General features: G+C 40.6%; 4 protein-coding genes across 4 annotated transcripts; 3 read left to right on the forward strand and 1 right to left on the reverse strand.

Annotated features, from left to right (window-relative positions):
- The first annotated feature begins 554 nt into the window (after positions 1 to 554).
- LOC115744348 (flavin-containing monooxygenase FMO GS-OX-like 3) lies at positions 555 to 5,372 on the forward strand. The gene is made up of 7 exons (XM_048285502.1): positions 555 to 1,098; positions 2,912 to 2,982; positions 3,191 to 3,340; positions 3,512 to 3,594; positions 3,741 to 3,876; positions 4,023 to 4,196; positions 5,196 to 5,372. Exons 1-7 carry the CDS (start codon positions 555 to 557, stop codon positions 5,370 to 5,372), a joined length of 1,335 nt encoding a protein of 444 aa, XP_048141459.1.
- Positions 5,373 to 6,334: 962 nt separating this feature from the next.
- LOC115744441 (40S ribosomal protein S13) lies at positions 6,335 to 9,279 on the forward strand. Its single transcript, XM_030679624.2, has 5 exons — positions 6,335 to 6,476; positions 6,597 to 6,669; positions 7,263 to 7,401; positions 7,540 to 7,726; positions 8,999 to 9,279. The coding sequence occupies exons 1-5, from the start codon at positions 6,454 to 6,456 to the stop codon at positions 9,030 to 9,032; spliced, it is 456 nt and encodes a 151-aa protein (XP_030535484.1). The 5' UTR covers positions 6,335 to 6,453; the 3' UTR covers positions 9,033 to 9,279.
- A 2,014-nt stretch (positions 9,280 to 11,293) lies between these two features.
- Positions 11,294 to 16,454, forward strand: LOC115744401 (tRNA 2'-phosphotransferase 1-like). The gene is made up of 8 exons (XM_030679555.2): positions 11,294 to 11,543; positions 11,678 to 11,782; positions 12,185 to 12,332; positions 13,385 to 13,474; positions 14,673 to 14,727; positions 14,823 to 14,945; positions 15,825 to 15,881; positions 16,061 to 16,454. Exons 1-8 carry the CDS (start codon positions 11,356 to 11,358, stop codon positions 16,192 to 16,194), a joined length of 900 nt encoding a protein of 299 aa, XP_030535415.1. The 5' UTR covers positions 11,294 to 11,355; the 3' UTR covers positions 16,195 to 16,454.
- A 3,350-nt stretch (positions 16,455 to 19,804) lies between these two features.
- LOC115744400 (UDP-glucuronate 4-epimerase 3) lies at positions 19,805 to 21,941 on the reverse strand. Its single transcript, XM_030679554.2, has one exon. It carries the CDS (start codon positions 21,489 to 21,491, stop codon positions 20,181 to 20,183), a length of 1,311 nt encoding a protein of 436 aa, XP_030535414.1. The 5' UTR covers positions 21,492 to 21,941; the 3' UTR covers positions 19,805 to 20,180.
- Positions 21,942 to 24,556: the final 2,615 nt, after the last annotated feature.

Below are 24,556 nucleotides of genomic sequence, written 5' to 3' on the forward strand. Positions count from 1 at the left end.
CTCCGGGAATTCGATCAGCGGTTGGGATTGGGACAAAGACGAACCGACCCTTGTATAGACTCAACCATGGCGGTTGTAATATCTGTCCCAAGAATAAGTTTTACTAAAAAAGAGCAAAAATATTGACCTTAAAGCAGGGGCAAATACCATTGACCTTGCATTGATCTAGCTACCTATAAAATTAATGTGAAAGCACATGGAGGAAGAAACAGTTATTTTGTTGTCGAAGTAACCAGTACAGCAAATTCCGGAATGTATTTTACATGTTACATACATTGAAGTATATCCAAATGCGAGCTCGAATATTGAGCAAGCTAAATCAAGCTGTTTTTAAATGTAAGATTGATTAAGTAATAAACATTCAAGCAATTTAGCTTAGGTTGAACATTTAAAAAAAATCGATTTTAAGTAGCTCATTAATCATCCAACTTTTTTAGAGTTTCCCCAGTGAATTACCTACCAATGCCATATGCAAGAACGAATCTCCTATAAAAGAAAGCGAAAATTGAAGTATAGACCTAGCACACCATCCGGATACGGGTATCAATAATACCATGGCAAAAGTGCACGTAAAGGTGGCTGTGATAGGAGCCGGCATGTCGGGCCTTGTTGCTGCCAGGGAGCTCCGCTGCGAGGGGCACCAAGTGGTGGTGTTCGAGAGTAGCAATGATGTCGGTGGCACTTGGCTGTACGACCCTCGGGTCGAATCGGACCCGCTGGGGTCTGATCCGGCCCGCGAGGTCATCTATGCCAGCTTGTACCGGTCGCTCCGGGTGAACCTCCCGAGGCATCTCATGGGTTTCTCGGACTACCCATTTCTTGAGAAGGGATGTGGGGACCCAAGGGCCTTCCCGGGTCACCAGGAGGTGCTCCGGTTCTTGCGTGGCTTCGCGGAGGATTTCGGGCTGATTGAGTTGATTCGGTTCAAGCACGAAGTGGTTCGGGTGGAGCGTGCAGTCGAGGGGAGGTGGGACGAGTGGGCCGTGGAGTGGCGGGCGCGCAATGGGGAGGAGGAGGAGGCGGCGGGCGTGGATGTTTTTGAGGCTGTGGTGGTTTGTAACGGCAAGCACACCCAACCAAAGATTGCTGAATTTCCAGGTACATGTTATCAATGTCGAATTGTTTCTCTTTGTCGGTATCTGTTTGTTTCAATTTTATTTTATTTTATTTTATTGTCTCAATTTGTTGTCATCGGTTTTAGTAGTCGAGAAAACACCAATTAGGGAAAAGAAGAACCGAGCTATACTGCTTAGCAGCCATTCAGACATGGGTTTACTATCAAGAGATAGACTTTGGAAGGAGTTCATCAGCGTCTTGGCAGTGAAAAACTAGATCACGGACTTTTTAGAACCTGAAATCTATTCTGCATATTCTAGAACCTAAAACCTCTTATGTCACGGGTTCAAGGGTTTATCCAAGTTGCACATGTATTAGATTACGGTGAATTATCATCTTTAATGACCATCGATTGCTGTAACAATCTATTGACCATAACTCATATTTAGAAATAAGAAGAATATGAAATATTAACAAACTAAAAGTCTTAAACATGCAATATCGCTGAAAATGGAAGTTTAGATTAATAATTCTATATTACACACTCATCATCAGACGCTATGAAATACGACAGAACTATGGGAAGACATAAAAATAAATAAATAAATAAAGACTTGTTTCAAGTTCTAAGTTTCATATCTTAAAACTTACTCGTCGGAATCGGTTTCCCAATTTTTGAAACCCGAAACCTACCTTGCATATCTTGGAACATACTTTATTCTCACAGGTTCGTTTTTTCGGTTCCAAATGCTAACCTGAAACCATGCTCACCCTAATCATGAACTTCCCAAGGAGACTGAGCTATTTTTTGCAACACCCTTAACTAGGGTTAGATCTTCTGTTATCTCTACAAACCACGCCATTGCTCCTTCAGGAATTTCTTCTCTAAAAGCTGCATGGATGTTCACCTTAATTACCTTTATTACGGCACCCTACCGGAGAAATCCATCCATCATCGTGCTGCCCTCGGGAGAAACTAGGGTTTTAACCAGAAGCATCGGCGAAGTTGCAGAGTTGTGGGGCCTAAAACACTATCTCAGCCTCGTGTGTGGGTTTAGTAGCGGAGAAGACGAAGCTGTACCGAGCTTTCCAGAAATGCCACTATACGGTAACCAATTAACTCAGGGGAGGAAAATGAGATTCCTCTTGTCCTTAAACTTTTTCCAAGGACCCACTGTTCTCGATACGAGCAAGACCAGACCCAGAGATCTGCAGTTGAAGTGAGCTTATGATTCGATCTTTGTGTAATGATAGCTTAAACCGTGAAATCACCAGCACTAAGTTTCCATGTACAAATTAAGATGGTATGATTACGTAAAACAAATTAATTAGTGATTGATTGAGTATCACTATAGATGTTGTGTAGTTATCTTCATATAAGTCAAATCACATGTATTAACGTCGTTTTACTGATTACCGCAACTCGTAACGTAGTTGTCTCTTTTTGTTAAAAGTGCCTTTGAGAATTTTATAGTACCGTGTATAATAGGGGAAAGAGAATTATTAGCGATGGTTATGTTATTGATATATACATTGTTTTAGAATGTTGAAGCGCATAATACACTTTCAAATTTCATATGAGTCAAAATGTAAGAGGAGTTCGTCAAATACAAAAATAGAATTGCAAGAGTTAACTAATTTGCCAAACTAAAAATTGAGTTGGCTAATAGGTGGACTTATATCTTTAAATAATCAAGTCAAAACGTTGGATTGCGTTATGAAAAAAGAAAGACATAAACTTGACCCATATTCTTCTTTGGAATAGTTCTCTCGTCCTTTTCCGTGTATATGATTGTGAAGTCTTCTCTCTATTGTTCATTGACTTTCTCATTTAAAAAAAAAATCCTTTTCACAGGGAGATCAACATGGCCAGGAGAACAACTACATAGTCATAATTATCGAGTTCCCGAGCCATTTAAAGATAAGGTATGACTAACATGCCTTCTTTATTTTGCTCAAAACATAATCTCGAATTAACTTACGAAATTTCTCAAATAACAGATGACAGTATCACGAGAACACTCTTAGTATTTATTGTCCAATTATTTCTCCATCATATAACGTATGATTCGGTACATTCCGGCTCTCTTCACTATTCTTATGTATATATTTTCTTCATTGTTTTGCATGATAGATTGTGGTGATGATAGGAAAAGGGATTAGCGCAACTGAAATAGCCAAAGACCTCATACCTTTTGCCAGAGAAGTTCATCAAGCCTCAAGAGAAACAAACACCCAAGTTGTGAAATTAAGAAAACTCGATGGCGTCTTCCCACATACCATGGTACCCTTACATCACATTATAACTTTGCTTTTCTTTCCTAATTGCAACTAAGTTAAGATGAAAATCCAAGTGCAGCCTTAAAAAGTCCTAATTTTCATCCTCAAATACTAAGTGATATGATTATTCCCAATCTGATCTCAATCTCATTTATCTGGTTTTGTCTTTTGGCAGATTGCATGTGCGGAAGGAGATGGTAAATTAGTGTTCGAGGATGGATCGTCCATATATGCAGATGTTATTATCCATTGCACTGGGTATAGAAAAATCATATAGTTTACCACTGTTACTTATTCGTTTATTTATAACGAATTCCAAAAGTAATTTCACATATGCCTGATAGTAAATAATATGCATACATGGTGTTGTATGTCGCATGATCGATATGATTCTCATGTTGCAGATACATTTATCATTTTCCATTTTTGAAGACAAAGGGACTTGTAAGCGTGGATAACAACTGCGTGGGGCCTTTGTATAAACATGTTTTCCCACCAGGCCTCGCTCCTTGGCTCTCTTTCATTGACATACCTTTCCTGGTACAAATTTATACGTGAATTATTTTCTCTTCCATCGTGTGGACTAACTAGAGGTTAAATGTATTCGCTTTGGTCACGGTTCACTGATTCTTTGGTTTAATACCTTATTCTCACATATTCTCTCCATGGGTCTCGACCGGGATTAGACTGTTCATACGTACCTTAGCGAGTTACGGTCGAAGTGGGTGGCCAAGGTTTTATCCGGAGAATTGGTATTGCCAAGTGAAGAAGAGATGATGTCCTCTGTTCAAGAGCATTACCAGCGCATCGAAGAACTTGGATGGCCGAAGCATCACGCTCACAAGCTTGAGATGGAAAAGGTTGAAACTAACTTGTCATTCCTCAGTTCATAGTGCTAGCCTTTTTAAATAAATTGGACAACTTAAAAAGTTAGAAAGACAAAATAATCTTTCGATGAATATCAGTTTCACTGCTAGTGTGACAAAAAACTTACACATTCGCCGTTGGATGAATGACATATGTGTTTAGAGTTGGTTTTGTAATCGAATTCTTTCATATGTTAATTACCCAACCGTAATTGGCAAAGTACTTCTCAAGCCATCACTGGACCTATTTTTCTCCCACTTGACATGAACCTTGTTTATATATTAAACTCAGTTTGAAACGTCAGATTTGGTAGGAAACACTTGGGACCGCCATTTTCAATAACCCAGATTCAGTTTAGTACATATGTCGTACTCATATAACAATTTCTCCGAATGGAGGGCACAATCCACAATAGAGCACAAAAATAGTATGATCCCCACAAGTTCTTTTGAACTATGTTGGCTGAGGACCATCTTACTAACCACGAAATTGAGGCTAGTTTAGGGTGCGTATGGTAACGTTTCTGTTCCCGGAACAACTTTTGGAACATAAACACTTTTTTCCGTTTCCGTTCCCGGCTACGATTTTTGGGAACAGAAACGCGTTTGGTAACTACAAAAAAAAATGTGTTCAAAAGCTTTGATAAAAAGTCGTCATCTTTGAAAGTGTGAAGGAGTAGTCCAGGAACAGAGGGTGGCAAAAAGTGTTCCTCTTGCGTTATAAAATGTGTTCAAAAGCTTTGATAAAAGTGTTCCGGGAACAAAGAAACAAGTATTTTTTGTTTCTCGTTTCTGCTCCAAAAGTGTTCCCATTTCTGAAAAGTGTTTCCGGAACACTTTGGGAACACTTTTTTACCATACGCGTTTCTGTTCCCAAAGTGTTCCGGGAACACTTTGGGAACAAAACACTTTTTCCTGGAGCGTTACCATACGCACCCTTAATCTCTTTGTTTCTCTTTCGAAGAAGTTGATCTTCTTTAACGTGCTTGATAGTTTGAGTACGAGAAGTGGCTTGTGGGTCAATTGGGACTGCCACCATTCGAGCAATGGAGAGAGAAGATGGGTTTTGCTGTCATCAAATCCCTGCAATCTTCTGATGAAAACTGGCGAGACACCTGGGATGTTGAAAAGTGGATGCAAGAAGAAGGATTTGGCAAGCAAGCGCATTGACTCTGAGCATCCTTCGGAATACTTGTGACCACAGGAAAGAGAATTTGCAAGAGGGCGAAAAGAGAACTGCAAAAGAGATTGATTTGATGTGGGGTATTTTTAACCCCTTAATTTATATTTAGAATTGTATTGGATTTTAGAGTAATATTATAATTCAACACTGTTAAGATGACCACAGCCTGGTTGTCAACCCACCATGGTCATCCAAGACCATAGGTACAACCTCAATTTAAGGTAGAGCCACATTGAGGATGTGCACGGCATGGCGGAGAGAGAGAGAGAGAGAGAGAGAGAGTAGGAGAGAGTAGGACAATGATGAGCAGCGGCCGGCAAGAGGGCAGCCACAAAGGCATTGTTAAGCTCCGGTATGGAGTTAGGCAAGAAAATGTGGTGGGGATATCCAAGGGGGAGAAGAGTACCGATTTGTTAAATAATACCTGTCATGAGATGAAGTTCGATGTCTAAGGGAAAAGGTAAGGATGCCAAGACGTGCTTTTGAAAATAAAGGATGCAAAGCGGTACTGATTGTGAAAAAATAAGGCATGCCTTTTTTTAATGTTTTCTTTCTTCGTTAATATTGATGCTGGTGATTGATCGATTTGATTTTGTTAGGTTCGCCGTAAGCGAGGCTCGGTGTTTATGGAAAATCGTTACTATTTGGAATTGGCCGCATGCTTTTAGGAACGAAACTTTGGCAAATAAAGAAAACTATTAAGGAGCGCTCTCGGGGCATTTGTAAGTCTTATTAAATAGAATTTAAACGAGTAAAAGACTTTGTTATAACTTGTAATTCTTTCATTTTCAGAATATCTTGGACAGTGTTGATTTCATTTTCAAATTTTTTTTTTGGGTCATTTCTTTTGGGCTTTGGGCCTTTGTCATTGCTGGCCCAATGGGCTCTCGTTTGCATCAAAGCAGAAAGGAACGCGAACCGCATACAAAATAGCCCACTGCCACCATCAGTCGGATTGAAAACCCTAGAACCAGCCTCTGCTTCGGCTTCCCTGAGGGTAGCTAGACCACCCGCCGACGCCTACCGAAGCAGCAGAGGCAGACCACCGCTCCTCCTTCGTCCGCCGCCATGGGTCGCATGCACAGCCGAGGGTACGCCACGAATCGCATCTACTTCTTTTCACCCACGTCCAGTCTCATTGCGAGTGTCAACTCACTTTGCTTTTTGTTTCTGGTTGTCCCTCGTTTTTGGGTTTTGTTGATGCTTGACAGTAAGGGTATTTCAGCTTCTGCTTTGCCCTACAAGAGGACTCCTCCGAGCTGGCTCAAGACTTCTTCTCAGGATGTAAGAACGTTTTTTACTGCGTTTGTTTGGCTTTGTGGGGGTAATGTGTAGTTTGTACCTGTCGCCTCCCTCTCAGGATTTGGTATAAGATGTGGGATTTCTCAATTCTGCTGTAGTTATGAAATTCGTTCTTGGTAGTTTGTACCGAATTCGTTAGGAGGAAATGGGGCCTTATACCCATGAATGGCATCGTACCCGACTATGGGGGGGAGGAAACCGTGGATGCTGTTTCGCTTCCTCTTTCTGGGTTCATCTGACTAGTTACGTGGTGTTGGATTTTGCGTAATTTGGTGCCTGTTGTTATGTTTAAGTTTCTGTCAACTCTTTGATGAATTAAGGCGTGCATGTGGATGTGAGTGGGCTTCCAATAGAAAGGGCATTGACATGCTTCCATGCATAATGGTGCGGCGGTTTGCATTTGAGCATGATCTGATTCGGATAATTATCTGCGACTATTAAGTGATGGGCTCCGTTTCGAGTTCCAACGCCGTGTATGATCCGATTTTTGATGGCTTGCTGCTGCATGAGTTATAGAACCTCGATGACAGAACGCTCAAAACTGATTGTCGGGATTATGTGTCTTGAAATTTTAGGTCGAGGACAACATTTGCAAGTTCGCCAAGAAGGGTCTGACTCCATCACAAATTGGTGTCATCCTTAGGGATTCCCATGGTATTGCTCAGGTCAAGAGTGTTACTGGGAGCAAGATCCTGCGTATACTGAAGGCCCACGGTGAGAGTTTTTACTACTCCTTGCTGTTTCTCTCTCTTTCTCTCTGTCTCTCTCTCCCACCCTGAACCCACAAGTCAAGAGACGCTTAGGTGATGCTTTGCTTTCTCTTTCTGAATTTTACCTATATTTTTGGGTCAGGGCTGGCTCCTGAAATACCTGAGGATCTGTACCACCTTATCAAGAAAGCAGTTTCCATTCGGAAGCATTTGGAGAGGAACCGAAAGGATAAAGATTCCAAGTTTAGGCTCATCCTGGTTGAGAGCAGGATCCACCGTCTTGCTCGTTACTATAAGAAGACCAAGAAGCTACCACCTGTTTGGAAATAGTAATGTTCTTTCCTCTCATTTCTCCAAGCGTTGTTTGCCATATGAGTGCTGACTCTCCTTTTACGATGCATTGGTTGGGTTTGAAACAAATCTTTGAATCAAAGCATCCATGTCTTATTCACCTGAGATTACAGGTATTCCAAGATATGTATATCACGTGAGTAACAGGTTGAGATTCTGTGAATGTTGCTCATGGCCCATGTATTGACATTTTAAGGAAAATGAGATATCATGTTATTGTTGTTCTAGCTTTGCTTATTTTAGTGGTACCCTACTGGGTAGAGGAACTAGATTAAATCGTCCTTTTCGATTCTATTTTTCCTTAGAGAAGGTTGGGTCTTGACTAATGTCTATTTCTTTCATGAGGAGCACTGTCATTATTGATTTTATATGTTATTTTTTGTTTATTGCTTGGTGATTTGTGGATAAACAAAGTTATTTCTGGCTTTTTCTGCTTAATGCTGTGTATGTGGGATGGTGCTGGGAAAGAAGTGTTCGTATATAAGATGTTTCATGTTGGTTATTGTATCCTTGTCTATGAAAATGACATTTTGCTGTGTTCCTCTCTCTCATAAGCATCTGCATCTGACTCCCGATGTTTCACAATGTTATGGAGAAGCTCTTTTCTTCTCTTTTTCTTTTTGGTTACAGAAGTTCTTTCTTCATGAGCAATTGATTTTCACCAAAAGCACCTCCCAGAATAGGTTCATTTTGGATAAAATGGAGAAAAATTCTATGGTTTAAACTAGTGAAAATTTTCCTCAAGAGGGAGGACTGGACTTTCTTGTCTAGCAGCAGTTGAACAGACTATGAAATTATTTGATGCTTGCCAAAGCATTGAGAGCAAATTATGTCTTATAAATTGGTAAGAGGATGAACATTTGCAGAGCTGCTGATTCGGATAAATCATGCTGGGGCTGAAAATGGCCTTGTGGCATAGCTGCAAAGTAGAAACACGGGATCTTTGTTAGTCAAAGATGATACCTTTTGTTCCAGCTGCTATTACTTCATCGACTTGTTGAGAATGTTATAGCGAGCATCAATAAGACATGTTTATTCTTTCTTCTGGACTAGATTTTTACAAGTTACGATGGGCTTTTTCTGTTCTTCTATTGAAATCGCCTGATACTTTTTCCTCTGTGGCCATGTTGTGATGGCTAGTTACATAAGCGGATGAATCATGTTGCAAAAAGTGAGCGGCAATAGTCTTTGTAATCGCGTTATTCCCTCCTCTAGTACTACATACTCAAGTCGAACTACTTTTTTTGCAGCGAATCTACAACAGCGAGCACTCTTGTGGCGTAGACACTTGATGGCAGTTTCCAAGGACGCCGCATTCTTCACTTTTTCTATGTTTATCAGTTAAGTTGCTTGATGGATCATATAGTTTTGGATCATGAGTACTGTAGTTTTGGGGCTGTTTGAAAAATTGGATTGCAGATCTTTTTCCTCTTTCTTTCTGTTCTTTTCTATTCTCGCCATGATAATTTGCGGGGAAGTTTCTGTCAAAACAATTCACTTAAGGATGGCGGAGAGGAGCAGATTACGAGCACCTCGGTTGTTGATTTTACGGATCGACCGTTTCCTTTGCATAACGCAGCGGGGTTGACCATGCAGCCCACTACAATTCATGCAAAAATTGCACGTGTTCGCAAGTTAAGCTGTTTAAGTGTTAAATAATGCAATTTTCACTTGATGACTTCATGCGTTTTAACGGCAAAATTACCCAAAAAGTCTTAAATATATTGTAATTGTATTAATTTAACATTAAATCTTTTGTATTTATGTCAATTTAGATTTAAATTTTTTGCATTTGTATCAATTAAGATTTAAATGGTCAATTTTAATTGGATATTATTAATGCGGTGCGGTGGTGTCGACGTGACAATTTTAATAATATTTTTTATTTTCTTTTTTTATCTATTTCTTTTTTTTTTTATTCTCTTTCTTTATTTTTCTTACCTTCTTTCTCATCATCGGGCCTCTTCGACCGATTAGAGGTATGGGCCGACAGTGCCAACCTCGCCGACCACCGGCGACGGTGCGGTTGACCTCGCCTCACTAGGCGAGGCTAGACCTCGTTGGCCCACACTTTTGGTCGGTTGTCAAAATCCAATAAATGGTCGGAGGAAGAAGGGAAGAAAAAAAAAGATAAAAATAAATAAATAATTTGAAAAGTATTGAAATATTATTAGAATTGTCATGTTAGCCCGTCGCATCATGTCAACAATTTTTTATAAAATTGATCGGAAAAAATAATTGGTATAATTATAATAAATTTAAGACTTTTATAGAAATTTTTCACATTTTAACTGTATAAAATTGTCAAAGTTGCGAGGATTGCAAGTTTACAAGTTGTCATAACACGGGCACTTTTATGGTCTAGTCATTTTGGCGACCCCATTGTTGTGATCGAGTGTGTAAAGTTGTTGTATGACATTATCATGTCAAGGCGAAGATAACTGTCCTAAAAAGTCATAAACATATTATAAAGCGACAAATTAAGTAATAATTTTTTTAATTATGTCAATATAGTTATAAATTTCTTGATAATTTGCTAATTTAGTGCTTTCAGTCAATTTTAGCCGAAAATCGATGGCACAAATGCCAATCGCTCTACGTGGTATGGCTGGCACTAATGTAGATTATATATGAAATCATTTTTTGAATTTCTTTTTTTCTTTCTTTATTACTTTTTTTTTTCTTGTTTCTTTTCACCAGTGGCCCATGGCTAGTGACCGCCCATTGGCGAGAAGAAAAGGGAAAAAAATTTAAAAAAAAAGAAAAAACGTACAAAAAATATTAAAACTATTCATGTTAGCACTGATCATGTAATTTGGTTGGAGTCTACGTCAATGATTTCCAATCAAAATTAGTCGAGATGACTAAATCGGCTAATCATTAAAAGATTTAATATTGAATTGGCCGCTTTATAATAAATTTAGGACTCGATGTCTGTTGTAATCAAGGGCAAAAGTATTGTAAGGTATGTGATTGGACAGTATACTATTGTAGCTTAGAAATAAAAATGACCATTAAAAAAGTTTTGTAACATATTCGTTGAAATGTCCATGAGAGTTTTATTTTTCATTTTCATTGATAAAAAATGTGTTTCTTATTTAAATTTAACTCACTTTGGTGAATTTTGCATGTCTCCGGTTCTCAAATATTTCGATCCTAATTAGTAGCAACGACAATAACAATTGCAGTTTCCCAGTTTTTTGAGATACTTATTAAACAAATTTCATAGATATTTAGTTTTCTAACTATTGATACAAAGATAATCCGTGCACTGCAAATCACAATATCTCTTTATCAAGTAAATAAACAAACACCTCGAATCACTTTTTAATAGTAAATGTAGATTTCACGAGTTTCAAAATTTAGAAGAGCGAAAATAGAGTAATAAATATATATATATAGGTTTTTTTATATCAATACAAATAACACATTAAAGCATAAACTACCAAATAACTCATGAAATTAATATTTTACACTTATAGTTACAGCCTAACATAATTAAAATACATATAGTTAAAAAGATTTTATTTAAACTATATTAATAATCAATCTAGATCAGCTCCTTTCAGCTTTGAAGGTCTCCGTTGCCGCCGCCGCTGCTGCCGCCATGACCTGCAGTAGCATCCGGGCTCTGCACTCCCTCCACCGTCACCTTCCACGTGTCCTCTCGACCTCTTCCCCTTCCTTTCGCAGACAAAACTCGGCCCTAAGCCCCACCCGGACCGCCATGGCCGACCTCAACCAGAGGACGATGCAGAGCTCCTCTTTCTCCGCCTTCTCTCATCCCGGTAAAAGGTAATGACGCCCCCCCCAATCTTCCCATGGTTACGACTTTTCTTTGGTTCCCATTCCGCGACCAGCAACTGGAGTCAAAGGTCGGAACTTGATTTTCTTTCCGGTTTTTCCACTTGTGGGTCCCGGAGTTGCAGTGGTAGCAGTAGAGGGAGGAGTCTAGACACGAGCTATGATCGAGAACGAGCGAGAGGTCGAGGCGGTCCCGGCAAAGATAGAATCGACGCTCTCGGTAGACTCTTGTGAGACTTCAATCCTCTGATGCTGTTTTTTCTGACTCTGTCTGTTCCCTTAAATTTCTTATTTCTGGTGTTGATTAGAATTTGAGTTGAATGGGTGTCAGTGACACTGCTACCTTGTATAATAGCTGGGGAGGCATGCTGAATTTCTCGTGATTATTATACACCTTCCTCTCCAGTTCATTGGAAACCTGGAGGATGAAGGTGTTAGTGTATGTTTTGCTAAAGATACTTGATCTTTCTGCTCCCAATGCTTGTGACACGGCCCGATAAAATGCGATGTTGCTTCCGCCCTCCTCCGTTTGTGTGTTCTCTGTCATTCCAAGCAAAGAGAAACCCGTGCTATTGGTCTTTTTTCGTTCTGTTCTCAAATGAAACGTCCCAAAATATTTTTGTTTGTTTCAGGACTCGCATTTTGCGCCACATGGCTGCTGAGTTGAACTTGAATATGAGGAGTGATGGGTATGTCAAAGTTCAAGATTTGCTTCAGTTGAATATAAAAACGCTCGCCGATGTACAGTTGACGGCGCACACGGTTGATGAAATAAAGGAGGTGTGTACCGTCATTTGTATTGTTTCTCTGCATTGATTTTGTAGGTCCAGTCTTTAGAAAAGTTGTCTTTGTATGCGGCGACTGGAGTTTACAATCCTTATTTGCTATGTTGTACCATGACTTCTATGATGTTTGAATGCAGAGAATGCTTTGATGATGACTTTAAAAGCTTCCTCCTCATAATTAAGTTGAACAATTATTCTGCTCTTTAATGTCTTTTCACCGAAAAGTTAAGTTTTAATCTATATTGCAGACATCCTGTAGTGATTGAACCAAGCTTCGTAAATGTCTCTAGAGTCTGATAGTAACATTCGCATAAGATAGCCCCTTGGTTTGGCGGGCATTGCCGATGAAGCCAGCTATTGCTATATTGCTCTAATGATTGCTTGGACCGACTCACCTGATTCTTCAATGAAGATGGCTTCTGGTGCTGCCTTTGCAATGAATTTGACTTCATGCGTAACTGCTGTATTAGATCTATGTCGATATATTCCAAAAAGTTGCCAGCAAGCTAAAACATATATGTCCTGAGAGATTCAAAGACATTTGTAACATTTGAGCAAAAGTCCTTATCCACTAAAAGAAGAAATCTGAAAATCAAATACTCCTGTAGAAGAGCAAAGTTCAAAACCTCCTTCCTGTATTGTGTTGATGATCCTTAGTGGTTGCAGGTTTTTGGAGGCTTTCACTAGTAATTAGCTCTATTGAACAATCTTGAGCAGTTGCAGTCATGGATCCTAATTAACTGCTGCTAGTTTCTGTTCTTTACATCTATTCATCAGAAAGTTGAGCTTGGATTGGATAGATGTCCTACAAGTGAATCAGTCATGTGATTTGTATCTTGATTTGAAGTTAGAGGAAATAGTCTAAGCAAAAAATTGGTGATATTTCATTTTAACTTATGGTTGTGAGGAATCTGCTCATATCTTATGACAGACCTTTTTCTGGATCCTCTATTTAAGGGTTAAAAGTTACCTTGGAAATCACTTTGCAGGGTTGATATTTTGTTTTCTTTGACTAACCTGACTGATGGGCCTTCTGTTTCTCTGCAGGCAGTGAGAAGGGATAATAAGCAGCGGTTCAGCCTCTTAGAAGAGAATGGGGAGCTTTTAATACGTGCAAACCAAGGTCATACAGTAAAGGTGATTGAACAGAGACCTTCTTAGTCGCTTTCTTCTTCTTCTTTGTTTCCTTTTTTGCAATCATTTCCCAATTGATTGTGGATAGATAGCAGCTTTAGAATGATGTATGGTATCTGTTGCTTCGATCGTCTGTAACTCTGTGTTGAGTCCTCAATTTCTTCCCTGACACCCATGTATTAGCCAGCAATGCCAGAATTTTTCTTTTATGCATGTATTCAGTAGCAATACCGAAACATTGCAAAATCAAGATCTTGATTTGGCAATTCCACTTTTTGCTGTAAAAGTTGCTAGTTAATTGAGTTTTTTAAGGGTGTGATGTTGCATCAAGATTTATCCACGTTAACTAGGTTGTTTTTACTGTTCGGGCTATGTTAGCTGCACGGGGTGCTGGTGGTCATAAATGTTACTGTAAACATGCTTGTCGAGGTTCTGAATAGCATGTCCTGTCGCCAGTTCTACATTAAACACAGTCAATACATTTTGTGTGGGATATTGTTTGGAGGGGGATATAATGTACTTTGGCTATTTGGTAGGACATTTTTTGCTCATAATTCTTAAAAGAGTTTTCAGCTTATAAATACTGCGAATGTATTTGTAGATCAAAAGCAGGATAACTTGGTAGCATCTCTGGCTTGTGCTTTTCCTAATTATGCATCATTATGCTTTCAATAATGTGAGAGTGTGTGGATTGCATAAAGAATGGACTTGTTAAAGGGTAAGTTGCTCTGGCAACATAATGAATGTCAAAGAATATGCGGCCTCTTTAATATGAAGGTGCAGTGTCTCTTGTTAGGATATTTTGACGCTGCATACTGATGACCTGATTGCTGAGCGGTTTCACTTAAGTAATCTTGTAAGCATTATATGAACCCTTCTGGTAGCATTTCTGACCGATTGCTGCCTTCTGATCTAGCAATTTTGTGATTCTCTGCATCTGTGATATGACAAAGGAGAAAATTGATCTTAGCTAATATCTCCTATGTGGCATTTAAAAGATATTTATCTAACCGAAAGAGCAATTAGTAAGGAGTTTGTGGCCTCAAATTGGGCTGAGGGAGGAACTGGAACTTTTGAGTTAGTGGAGGTGTCTATTCATTTTTCCAAAATTCAATTGGTCCTGTAGCAATTTGATTAGGTATTGGTTAAGATTTCTCTTCCTGCAAAGAATCTGAATGGCATCTTGAACTGTTTCTGGCAGACTGTAGAATCTGATAGCTTGCTGGAGCCAATCCTTTCTGCTGAGGAAGTTCCAGGTGAGGATATGCAATTTTAGGCTTCTCATGTGTAGAACTTATTTTAAATGATGCTTACTGCTCTGTGTCTCTGTCTCTTCCTCTCTCACATGCAGTTTGCGTGCATGGAACCTATAAGAAAAATCTGCAGTCTATATTGGATTCTGGTTTGAAGCGTGTGCAGAGATTGCATGTGCACTTCTCATCAGGCTTGCCAACTGACGGGGAAGTAATAAGTGGTGAGGCGCTCATGAAAGTTTGCTTGCCTAATGTTCAATATCTTTATCTTTTTCAAAAATGATATTATGTATAGTCCACAATTGCTTGATGAACATGGTAAAATTAAATCGAGCTAGTTGTATGGGATGAACAAAGGGAATAGAAAGACTGTCGCACAAGTAAAGCTATCCGTTCAAAAATAGATAGATTTGCCTCCTTTCAGTTGGCTTACCTTATGAATTGATCGGCCTTAAAGATAATTTCTAGTCCCCAAGAATGCTAAAGCAATAAAAGTGTTTCCACTAGTATCCAAAAAGTTGTGACATGGTGTTTATATTTTGGACTTTGGCAATTGTGTGAAGTTTATGATTTGTGCTGATTATTTTAATCGCTAGCCTTCATCCTTTTATTTTTGCATCAGACAAATTGACACTGACTTATTTTGTCTTCCCCAAACAGTCCTAAAATAAATCCAAATCCAAGAAAAGAATGTAAGAGAGAAATGAAAGTTGATGGCCTAAAGCCACTACGTCTATCGATACTGCCAGGAGTTTCCATAGTTTTATGAGCATGGTGTCGTCATGTTTGTTTGAAGAGGACTAGTTTATATGTTGTCCTGGTTCCACTGTGTTTTGTTTTCTTTGCTTTTAGTGCTGCTGTAAAGCATGTTGACTTAAAGCTATAGCCAGGAAGGAAGTTTAGAAATACATGCTCGTTCTCAGATCTTCATTTTGCTGTGACTTTGTTCTCAGCAGCGCACCAAGGAAAAAGTTAATTAGAGTTTTGCCTTTTCTCTAATGTCCGGAGAGTGGATTTTATATTTATAAATGGGGAGCACTAGTGGTGTCATGATATGGCTGTCATGTGTTTCTGATAGTTTCATGATTCTACTTTTCCAGGCATGAGGAAGAACGTGAATGTTCTGATCTTCCTTGACGTAAGAAAAGCTCTAGAAGGTACATCCTGAATTCCAAGTTCTCTCAATTATTGTCACGCCAGAAGGTGATTTGAAAAAGCTTGAGTAGCATTACTAATTTGCCTTATTACTGTGGGTACCATGTTAACTATGGTCCATGTTTACTATGGTCAAGCAAGACTCTTGATGATTGATTCCTACTTTATATATTATTGATAGATGGGATGAAGATTTACATTTCGGACAATCGGGTCATCTTGACTGAAGGTTTTGGTGGGGTTGTACCTGTTAAATACTTCGACAAGATATTATCATGGCCAGATAAGCAAGTCATACCTTTTGAAAGAAAGTGAATGTATTGCAACAAAGCCAAATGAGAGAATCTACTGAGGGCTTCCATTTTCCTTCAACAATGGCAGATCATAAGTCAGCAATTTGATCTATTTCTGGATGAAAATGTACCTTGATCTGATGAAATGGTTAGTTATACATTTTTAGTAGCTTCCATGTTAAGGGCCTTTATTTCCTCGGTACATTTTTTGTACTTTAGTTTCCCGCTTATCAAAGATACCATTTTTCTGTGTTACTCCAACTCTTCTTTTTTGGTTGCTTACTGTGCCAATAGGATATGGCGTAGGTGTGTGTATAACTGAAGTTCTCAGTGTGTCTTATTGCACAACTATTCCACTACTAAAGCATTGTTAAAAAGTTTCCAAAAAGTATATGTTAAATTTGAAGGACAATAATTATTAGAGCACCATAACATTCATACAAGGTCCATTCTATAGAGTGCTTTTTTTTTTTGGGCGGCAGGTACATACCCGTATCCGACACTCAAATGTGAGTCCAAACTTGTTGTGAAGTTTGAACCTTATGCGTTTGAAGAGGTCTGTGCATTGAAGGCCTGCCGTGAAAGACGCACTGAGCCTCTTTATCCTCTTCCACTCTTTCGTCTGAGTATTGCAGGTTAATGGTACAGGTCACAATTGACACTGGATCAAGCACATTGCACCTTTATTTTGATGACCTCAGAGAACTTAATGGAGGCCCTCATCGTAAATTAACAAATCATAGTAACTTAAAGTACTAAGTTAGCATATCAGTTTATTTAGCTCAGCTGAGTATAAGCTTTCAGCCGGGAAACCTCGGAATACCATGTCATTCTTTTCCCTCACCCATCTTTTCCACCATTTTTAGTGGTGTCTGTTGTGATGAATGATGAAGTCATTTCACTGTGACGACATGTTTTGAACTCGATGTAATTATGTAAATGTCTGGTTTGCGTCTACTTCTCTACTTCTATTAATTGGGGAAGAGAGAACTCCAACCGGTTCTTTTCCTTTTCGATTCCATCTAAGAGGTTAAGTTTTGTTAATCGGAATACTCTGCCAGCCACTTTTGTCTTGTTTTTTCCACTTTTGGTTTCTTGCTTTTCGCGTCCAGGACATTCTGGAGATTCTCTTCTCTTTTTTGCCTTTAGTTGTCTTGCGTTGCTTGCTAGAGTTTCCTTCAGTTGCTTTGTTGTGCTTTCTGCAATACTGCTGTTTCTTCCTCCCCATTTGCACTAGTTTAAAGTGAGGTAATGGAGCTTGAGTATTAGCACCTATTACTTACTAATGAATTAGCGATCGTCTTTAAGATAATGCTGTGTTTCAGTGCTATTTTAAACCGCTCACGGATTGTCCACACGGACTCTTCCTTCCAATCCATGGCATTAATGCTCTCGACCCTCTTGCTATCTTCAAGCGGAGGCCCCGTTGACCAACAGATGGGGACGAATGCGGATGCATGTTCTTTACTTCACCTTGTACTGGCAGTTCATCCCGACTCGTTCCAGAGCTGCTCTCCGTGACTGCGATGGTCGGCTGCTCCACCATTAAGCGCGTCTACTCAGCTCTGCAATCAATTGAATTTCTGATAACATCCATCCCTCTATTTACATGTCCATGGAAGTTGCACGGTTCGAGCAGTTGATATCAAGCAAGTATATCTGTTAATTCAGGTTGTAGAACTAGTCGGCAATCGCACTGAGATTCAACCAGGTTCATAGTTGTTACATGTTTCCTAGTGTTACTGCAGATGCGAGAAGTACAGGGGCTGTGTCGATGCATGCTCTGAGGTTCTAACTAGCAAATATTTCGCGATCAATGAGCAGCCACATCCGACCAAAAAAAAAAAAATCAGCAGCCACGATCATGGTACTTAAGCGGCTCCTGTGGTTCACCGGTGATCGCTCCACGACTCGTAACCAAGTGCATTTTTCGTATCTCCTATATTATCGGGCGAAAATTTGAGGAGTTTACGATTAATGTGATTAATGGTGAGATTTATTTTTACTCGATTCGACAACTACCAATCTCTTGACTCCGAGGAATGGTAGAAGAACGCCCCATACTTAATGTCCTCATGAATTCTTTCGTAGCAATTGGGCATGTAACGAGAAAAGTTTCATCCAACGGATGGCAAGTGCATCTTATTTGTTCATTCACAATCAGAAGAAAAGTACAGAAAAGCTTCATTTCCCTTTGCCAAACATTATAGCTTTCATTCTACCCGTCGAGCACGTAAAACCAGGAATGTCGTTGTGGGTGTATTGCCTTTGCGAAGGGCCAAATCGCAAGTTATAGCACCGATTATTCCTGCTAAATTAAAGATGAGGATGAGGCTTATTATCAAAGACACCTGAAAGTCATTGTTCGAGCCTTAACGAAAACTACAGATGACTTGCTCTCCTCAACTTACCATTATTCAAACTTACAGAATGAGATTGAAGTTCAATCCACCTTCAGCCAAGTCAGAAGCTTCTACTACGAAGGCAACATAAAGAGCACCAAACCAAGTCATGGGTCATATCCCTTTCTCAACCACCACCTGCATTCAACTCGAATATAAAAGCAAAAACTCCTCGCTCAACTACCTCCTGCATCAGCTTTACTCTGATAAAGACCCACTGATTGCTTGCTTTGGCCATATGGAACCCACCTAAGCTTTGCCCTTTGGTCGCTTGGTAGGAGCAATGAAAGCAAAAAAGCCAGTTAATGTGGAAATTGACTTATTCAGTTATGATGGGGATGCCCTAGAGTTCCCATCCTAACCTAGATCAAACATGAAGAATGCACGACAGTGACGGGCCGACCATTAACAATCGTTGTTTTCCTCACACATGCTAAGTATGGAACACCTGCATAGCAAACTTGAACGCTTAACGAATTCGTTAATGCTGACGACATCGAGCCTTCTTGTAGTTAAACAAATTGCCAGGCACACGAGGAAAAGAAGTCCTCACAGCCAGATTCAAGCATCCATCTCCACACCCTCCGAGATTTACAAATATCGTACACATCAGGCATATCCCTCTGATAACGTTAATATCTACAGTTTCAATGCTCCTGACTACTTCCATTCTGACTGCTAATTATTTATCTCAAATCAATATCCCTATGTTCTTGCTGTGTCTTTACACTTATAGGAGTAAGTTAAGCTGAAATGTAATCATAACTTACAATAGGGCCATGCAAGTGACCACCTCACGAAAGCAAAAACATCTCATTGGGGAAGCTAATAGACAAAAAACAGAGCTAAAACCATTAACCACAGAAGCACATACTCTATTGACAATGCAACAACAATTCAGGCAGAGATGAGGAACGAGCAATGAAATCGGCCTACAATGGCACAGTTAGTCGAAGTAAACAGGGATAGAGATAAGACCAGATACCAGATATAAGCTTTCTGTGTAGCTCAAACCACCTACGCAACTCTGTTGATTCAGCCGTCATCTGAGTAGGGTGGTCAATCCAATAAATGCTAATTGCAAACTAATTGAGAGTTATAAGATAATAGTAAGTTCAAATATAACTGATGCAGCAGCATTAAGAAATAAGGATAATCAAGATGATAACATCGACAATATGGGAAGCAAGAAACACAGCAATACCATAAATGCAACTTGATCGCCTACGCTAAATTAGAATGTCTCCTCTTTTTTATTGAAACTTCATGGAAAGGATACATGTCCATCCATCCTCATATGTTCTATGAATCACTAATTCTACAACCCAAAACTACAAGAATTACATTCCCCAATGATTAAAAAAGAATTCAAAGGAAAGGTGGTTCATTTTATCTGATACAGCTAGGGGGGATTCTCTGCAAACAATGTCCATTTACACCATAAAACTTCATACTGCGGTGAGACTCCCCTCTGATACGGGCACCCCTATTATATAGGCACAGACAACAATCGTGGAAATGAACGCATAAATGTTAGAAATTGGCCATAAGAATCATAGCCAATAGCATCTAGAGAGAAAGCTAATGTTTTGGAACCAAAAGAATGTCATACGCCGCTCTTCTTGCCATCGGCGTAAAATCTGAGGTACCATCGGACGAATTTCTTCAAACCGGCCTGAAGATCCGTGGTCGGCTTATATCCCAGCTCCCGCTGAGCCGAGCTGATGTTGGCATGAGTATATTGCACGTCCCCATTCCGCGGCAACCTCAGGATGTTCCTCTTGGCTTTCACTTTTAGAAGCCTCTCTAAGATGCTGACAAGGTCGGAAACAGGAACCGGTGAAGTATTCCCCAAATTATACACCCTCAATTGGGCCGGTCCTTTCTTCTTCCCCCCGCTTCCTGTGCTCTTCTCCGCAGTATCCAGAGCCGCTAAGCATCCCCTTACAATATCGTCAATGTAGGTGAAATCCCTCGCGACCGTGCCGTGGTTAGCGGCCTCGAAGATCGAAATAGACTTTCCCTTCAATATGTCTCTAGTGAAAAAAAAGTAGGCCATATCAGGCCTTCCCCAAGGGCCATAAACGGTGAAGAACCGTAAACCTGTCAAAGATAGACCATAGATATGATTATACGTGTGTGCAATTTCTTCGCCGGCCTTCTTTGTGGCTGCGTACAAGCTAGCGGGTTGGTCTGTCCGATCTTTCTCCGAAAAGGGCACTTTGGTATTGAGTCCATATACAGAACTAGAGGATGCCCAAACAATTGCAGGCTGCGGATTGGCAGACTTACAGACCTCAAGCAAGTTAACAAGACCAGCAATGTTGCTATGCACATAAGAGCTCGGATTCTCCATTGCATACCTCACTCCAGCCTGAGCGGCCAAATGCATCACATGAGTGAAGGCCACAACCTCAAACAATTTCTTCAAGAGGGCCTCATCGTTGATGTCCGCCTCCACGATGAACACGCCGGCCCGCTCCAGCAGCGCCTGGCGGGCGCGCTTCAGGGATGGATCGTAGTAGTCGTTGAAGTTATCAAGCCCAAGGACGCCGTCACCGCGGCGCTTGAGGGCGGCGGAGACGTGGGTGCCGACGAAGCCGGCGGCGCCGGTGACGAGCACCGACATGCCGTTCCGGGACCGGATGCGGGCTGAGGACCGGACCCTTTTCTCCCAGGCGGCGCCGCCCCAGCTGTAGTTCTGGAGGTAGCGGCGGGAGGGATCAGAGAGGGCCTGCGGGGTGGAGGAGGACGGGGATCGGAAGAAGAAGATGAAGATGAGGGCGAGGAATATGAAGGACCAGAATGTGAGCTTGGCGAGGGAGGAGTGCCACCTCAGGCGGTTGTAGGGGGACTTGTCCATCTTGAACTTGCCCGGCGTGGAAGGTATGTTGTCAAGATGCGAGATTTGCTTCATCAGTGACAATGCCGGATCTTTGAACGCGTGCCCAAGATTTTTTCCTCGTGATCTCTCTGCCCAATTCAAGAAATCAAGCGGGCTTCTTGCTCTTGGGAGAGTTTTATGAGCTCAGAGCTGATTCGGCGAAATGGGTGTTCAAGAATCCGTCGCCGTCGGTGTGGGCGGTGGAGGAAGAGGAGGAGGAGATGGTGGGGAGGAAGAACATGAAGATAAGGGAAGTGGGAAAGTGGTTTTGGTCTGAAACTTTTCTTTATGGTCTCCTTGTTGGCATTATTGCTATTAATTAAAAAAATTTCCTCAGGGGAAGAATCTTGTGGTTCCTTGAATGGAAGGGTTGGTGGTGGCGGCGATGGAAGTAATCTTCACCCTTTGGTGGCTCATGGTATTTTCAGACAAGATGATGATGATGATTGATGCTAATTGATGCCGAGGATGACGACGACGACGACAACAGACGATTCTAGCACAACATGTTCGAAATGCTCTGTGGATCAAGAAAGTGATGATGGGGGTGGGGAGGGAGTCCTCCTGAGCAAATGGAGACCGAACAGGAGTCAGAGCGGTCATTAATGGAGGAGGATGGGTTTGGGTTTGCTGTGATTTCTTTCTTCCTTCTTGAAATCGGTTTATGGTTGAAATGCTTAAAAATAGGAAATCCCAAATTCTAGGGCTAATCTAAAAATATCACAGAGGATTGTCCATCTTTGAATCATCAACCCCCCACAACAAAGATGGAATTTTGATCAAAGATTGGTTGGGATGGAATGGGTTTTCTGAGGCAGTGCTTCTAACCCCCTCTCCCTTTATTTAGGCTGGGGAAGTTTTGTTTTGTTCAGGGGAAGGGGGGGATTGGATCTTGAGGTTAAGAATGGAGAGGTCTCCTATTTCCTAGTCTTTCAAGTTTTTCAACCAAAAAGGGATGGCGAGGGAGAAAGGAAAGGGAAGATTTGTGCTTTCTTTTCTTTTCTTTTTCCTGTTTTTTTCTTGATGATTTTTTCTTTCTTTTTTACCATTTAGTTTCTTCTTGAATACTCTTAATCTCAAGCTTGGGCGGTTGATAGAAGCCTTGAATCTTTGGATTCTGATGTGGTGAAATTTCGAGTTGAAGTTATTTTTCGGAGTTAAGAGAGGAGGATTCACGAATTCTCGGAGATTCTTGATTGAAAAACTTAGGCAAGTTTGAGGAGTTATTTAGACCGACGATTAATATGCTCTTAGAGGAACTCGATTGCAAAAATAAGAAAAAAAAAGATGTAAAATTTTAATTTAAAAAGAAAAAATTGGAAAATAAAAATAAAAGAATGGTAGGGCCTTTCTGGTGGGGCAGCCCTAGGCGAGGGCTGACAATCCTTGCTAGGCTCGAGCAAGGCTTGCCTAGTTCTAGGCGAAGCCGGTAGTCACATAGGCCCGACGAGATTTGCCGGCCTTGGACGAGGGTGGCCGGCCCTCACGAGCCCCTTACGAGGTGTCGCCCACCCTAGTGACCCTCGTTAGGCCTAAGCGAGGCTCACCTAGATATGGGTGACACCAACCCTCGCTCGGAGTTAGCAAGACCTCGCTCGAAGCCGGCGAGGCTCGCTAGCCCCGGGTGAGGGCCGACTCGGATCGAGGTGAGCCTCGTTGGCTCAAGTAAGGGTTGACGAGACCTTGCCCGAGGTCGACGATGGTTCTTGGACCTAGGGGAAGGCCGACGTCACCTAGATCTAGGCGAGCCTCACCGATCCTTGCCTGGGCCGGCAAGGGTCGGCCACTGTCACCGAGGGCCAACGACCTCCATGGTCCATTTTTTATCGGACAAATGGACGGACGAAAGGACTTGATTACACTAATTTAATAAATTTTAAGACTTGATTACACTTTTTGAAAGGCTTAAGACTTGTCGGTACTTTTGCGATAAGTTTTAATACTTCTAATGCATCTTTTGGGAAGGGGGGGGGGCGAGGGGAAGAATTTAAAACAAGTAGAATTTTACTGGAATTCTTTGGTAAAAGCGAACCTTTTGACATTCTGTAGACCTTTGACTTAGGTATTCAAACTAAGTGGGTCTTCCTCCATACTCCATAAATATGATCTTTGGAATAAACCGCTTTGAACACTTTAACTTTACCATAATATCATAATAAGAGGACATGAGTTTGTTTTCTCTCCTTCACTCATTTATAAGGTTCCTTCCTTTATGGATCTTGAGTTTTACTCACGCGTGCAACTTCTTACCGTCCTACCATAATTCATATGAGAGAAGTGTTTCAGCATAAAGATCTAACTCGTCAGCATATTTTCGGCATAAGCAGTTGTGCGCTCAATTTCACCATCCAAATAATTGCCGGTTGTTACTAATAGAAATCTATTATATTCATAAGGTAAATAATCATATATTCTTTTTGGTGCGTCAAAGGTTTGTGATTGAATTTGTAACTGTGGTAAAATGTCCTCTTTTTCAAGTATTTGTGGAAAACCAAGTCTGAGCTTCCGCTGAAACGCAGTTTTTTTTTTTTTTGGCCTAGTAATTCTAGTTTTTTCTCCTTTTTTTTTGTTGGGTTGGGGGGGGTAGGTAAGGACTGATTAATTTTAGTTGAAAAGCCATTGAAACACATGAAGCCCAAAAACAATCAATTATGAGCAAAAAGTGAGCAGAGAAATTTTCCAACACCAATGGGCAAAGACCACATTCTCCATGTGATGATCTGATGTTACAGGGTTACTCTCAAATTCTTTAAAAAAGTAGGACTACTGTCTCATCCATGATCCTAGCTGGAGAGTTGCATCAGTAATTGTTCCCCCACATGCTGCCACATAATTTTATCTTTTTACCTTTTATGGTAGTACAGAATCACGAAAATGAAACAGGCCAGATAAACTTTGGGCATAATTTGTCAGTTGAGGACTTCAATTTTTTTTTTCTTTTTTTATGCATAAACCAGAGGGCAGTTGACAAATTTCCTGGCAAAAAGTTGCATGAGATTTTTGTAATTAAATGGCAGGTTAATGGCAAGTGGGTATTACTCTAATGTCTCCAGCTTGTTGTTGGGAAACATTGCAAGCTCCACTTGCCCATAAAAATA

Source organism: Rhodamnia argentea, chromosome 9, assembly GCF_020921035.1.
Source record: "Rhodamnia argentea isolate NSW1041297 chromosome 9, ASM2092103v1, whole genome shotgun sequence".
Classification (NCBI taxonomy): Eukaryota; Viridiplantae; Streptophyta; class Magnoliopsida; order Myrtales; family Myrtaceae; genus Rhodamnia; species Rhodamnia argentea.

What these genes read in the sequence shown, in the direction of transcription:
- LOC115744348 (XM_048285502.1), top strand. Translation starts at nt 555, where the DNA reads ATGGCAAAAGTGCACGTAAAGGTGGCTGTGATAGGAGCCGGCATGTCG. An exon ending in AAAGATTGCTGAATTTCCAG is followed by an intron (nt 1,099 to 2,911) that starts GTACATGTTATC and finishes TCCTTTTCACAG; the next exon opens with GGAGATCAACATGGCCAGGA. An exon ending in GCGTCTTCCCACATACCATG is followed by an intron (nt 3,341 to 3,511) that starts GTACCCTTACAT and finishes GTCTTTTGGCAG; the next exon opens with ATTGCATGTGCGGAAGGAGA.
- LOC115744441 (XM_030679624.2), top strand. Translation starts at nt 6,454, where the DNA reads ATGGGTCGCATGCACAGCCGAGG. An exon ending in GGTCGCATGCACAGCCGAGG is followed by an intron (nt 6,477 to 6,596) that starts GTACGCCACGAA and finishes GATGCTTGACAG; the next exon opens with TAAGGGTATTTCAGCTTCTG. An exon ending in GCGTATACTGAAGGCCCACG is followed by an intron (nt 7,402 to 7,539) that starts GTGAGAGTTTTT and finishes TTTTTGGGTCAG; the next exon opens with GGCTGGCTCCTGAAATACCT.
- LOC115744401 (XM_030679555.2), top strand. Translation starts at nt 11,356, where the DNA reads ATGACCTGCAGTAGCATCCGGGCTCTGCACTCCCTCCACCGTCACCTT. An exon ending in CGGTTGATGAAATAAAGGAG is followed by an intron (nt 12,333 to 13,384) that starts GTGTGTACCGTC and finishes GTTTCTCTGCAG; the next exon opens with GCAGTGAGAAGGGATAATAA. An exon ending in ACCAAGGTCATACAGTAAAG is followed by an intron (nt 13,475 to 14,672) that starts GTGATTGAACAG and finishes TGTTTCTGGCAG; the next exon opens with ACTGTAGAATCTGATAGCTT.
- LOC115744400 (XM_030679554.2), bottom strand. Translation starts at nt 21,491, where the DNA reads ATGAAGCAAATCTCGCATCTTGACAACATACCTTCCACGCCGGGCAAG.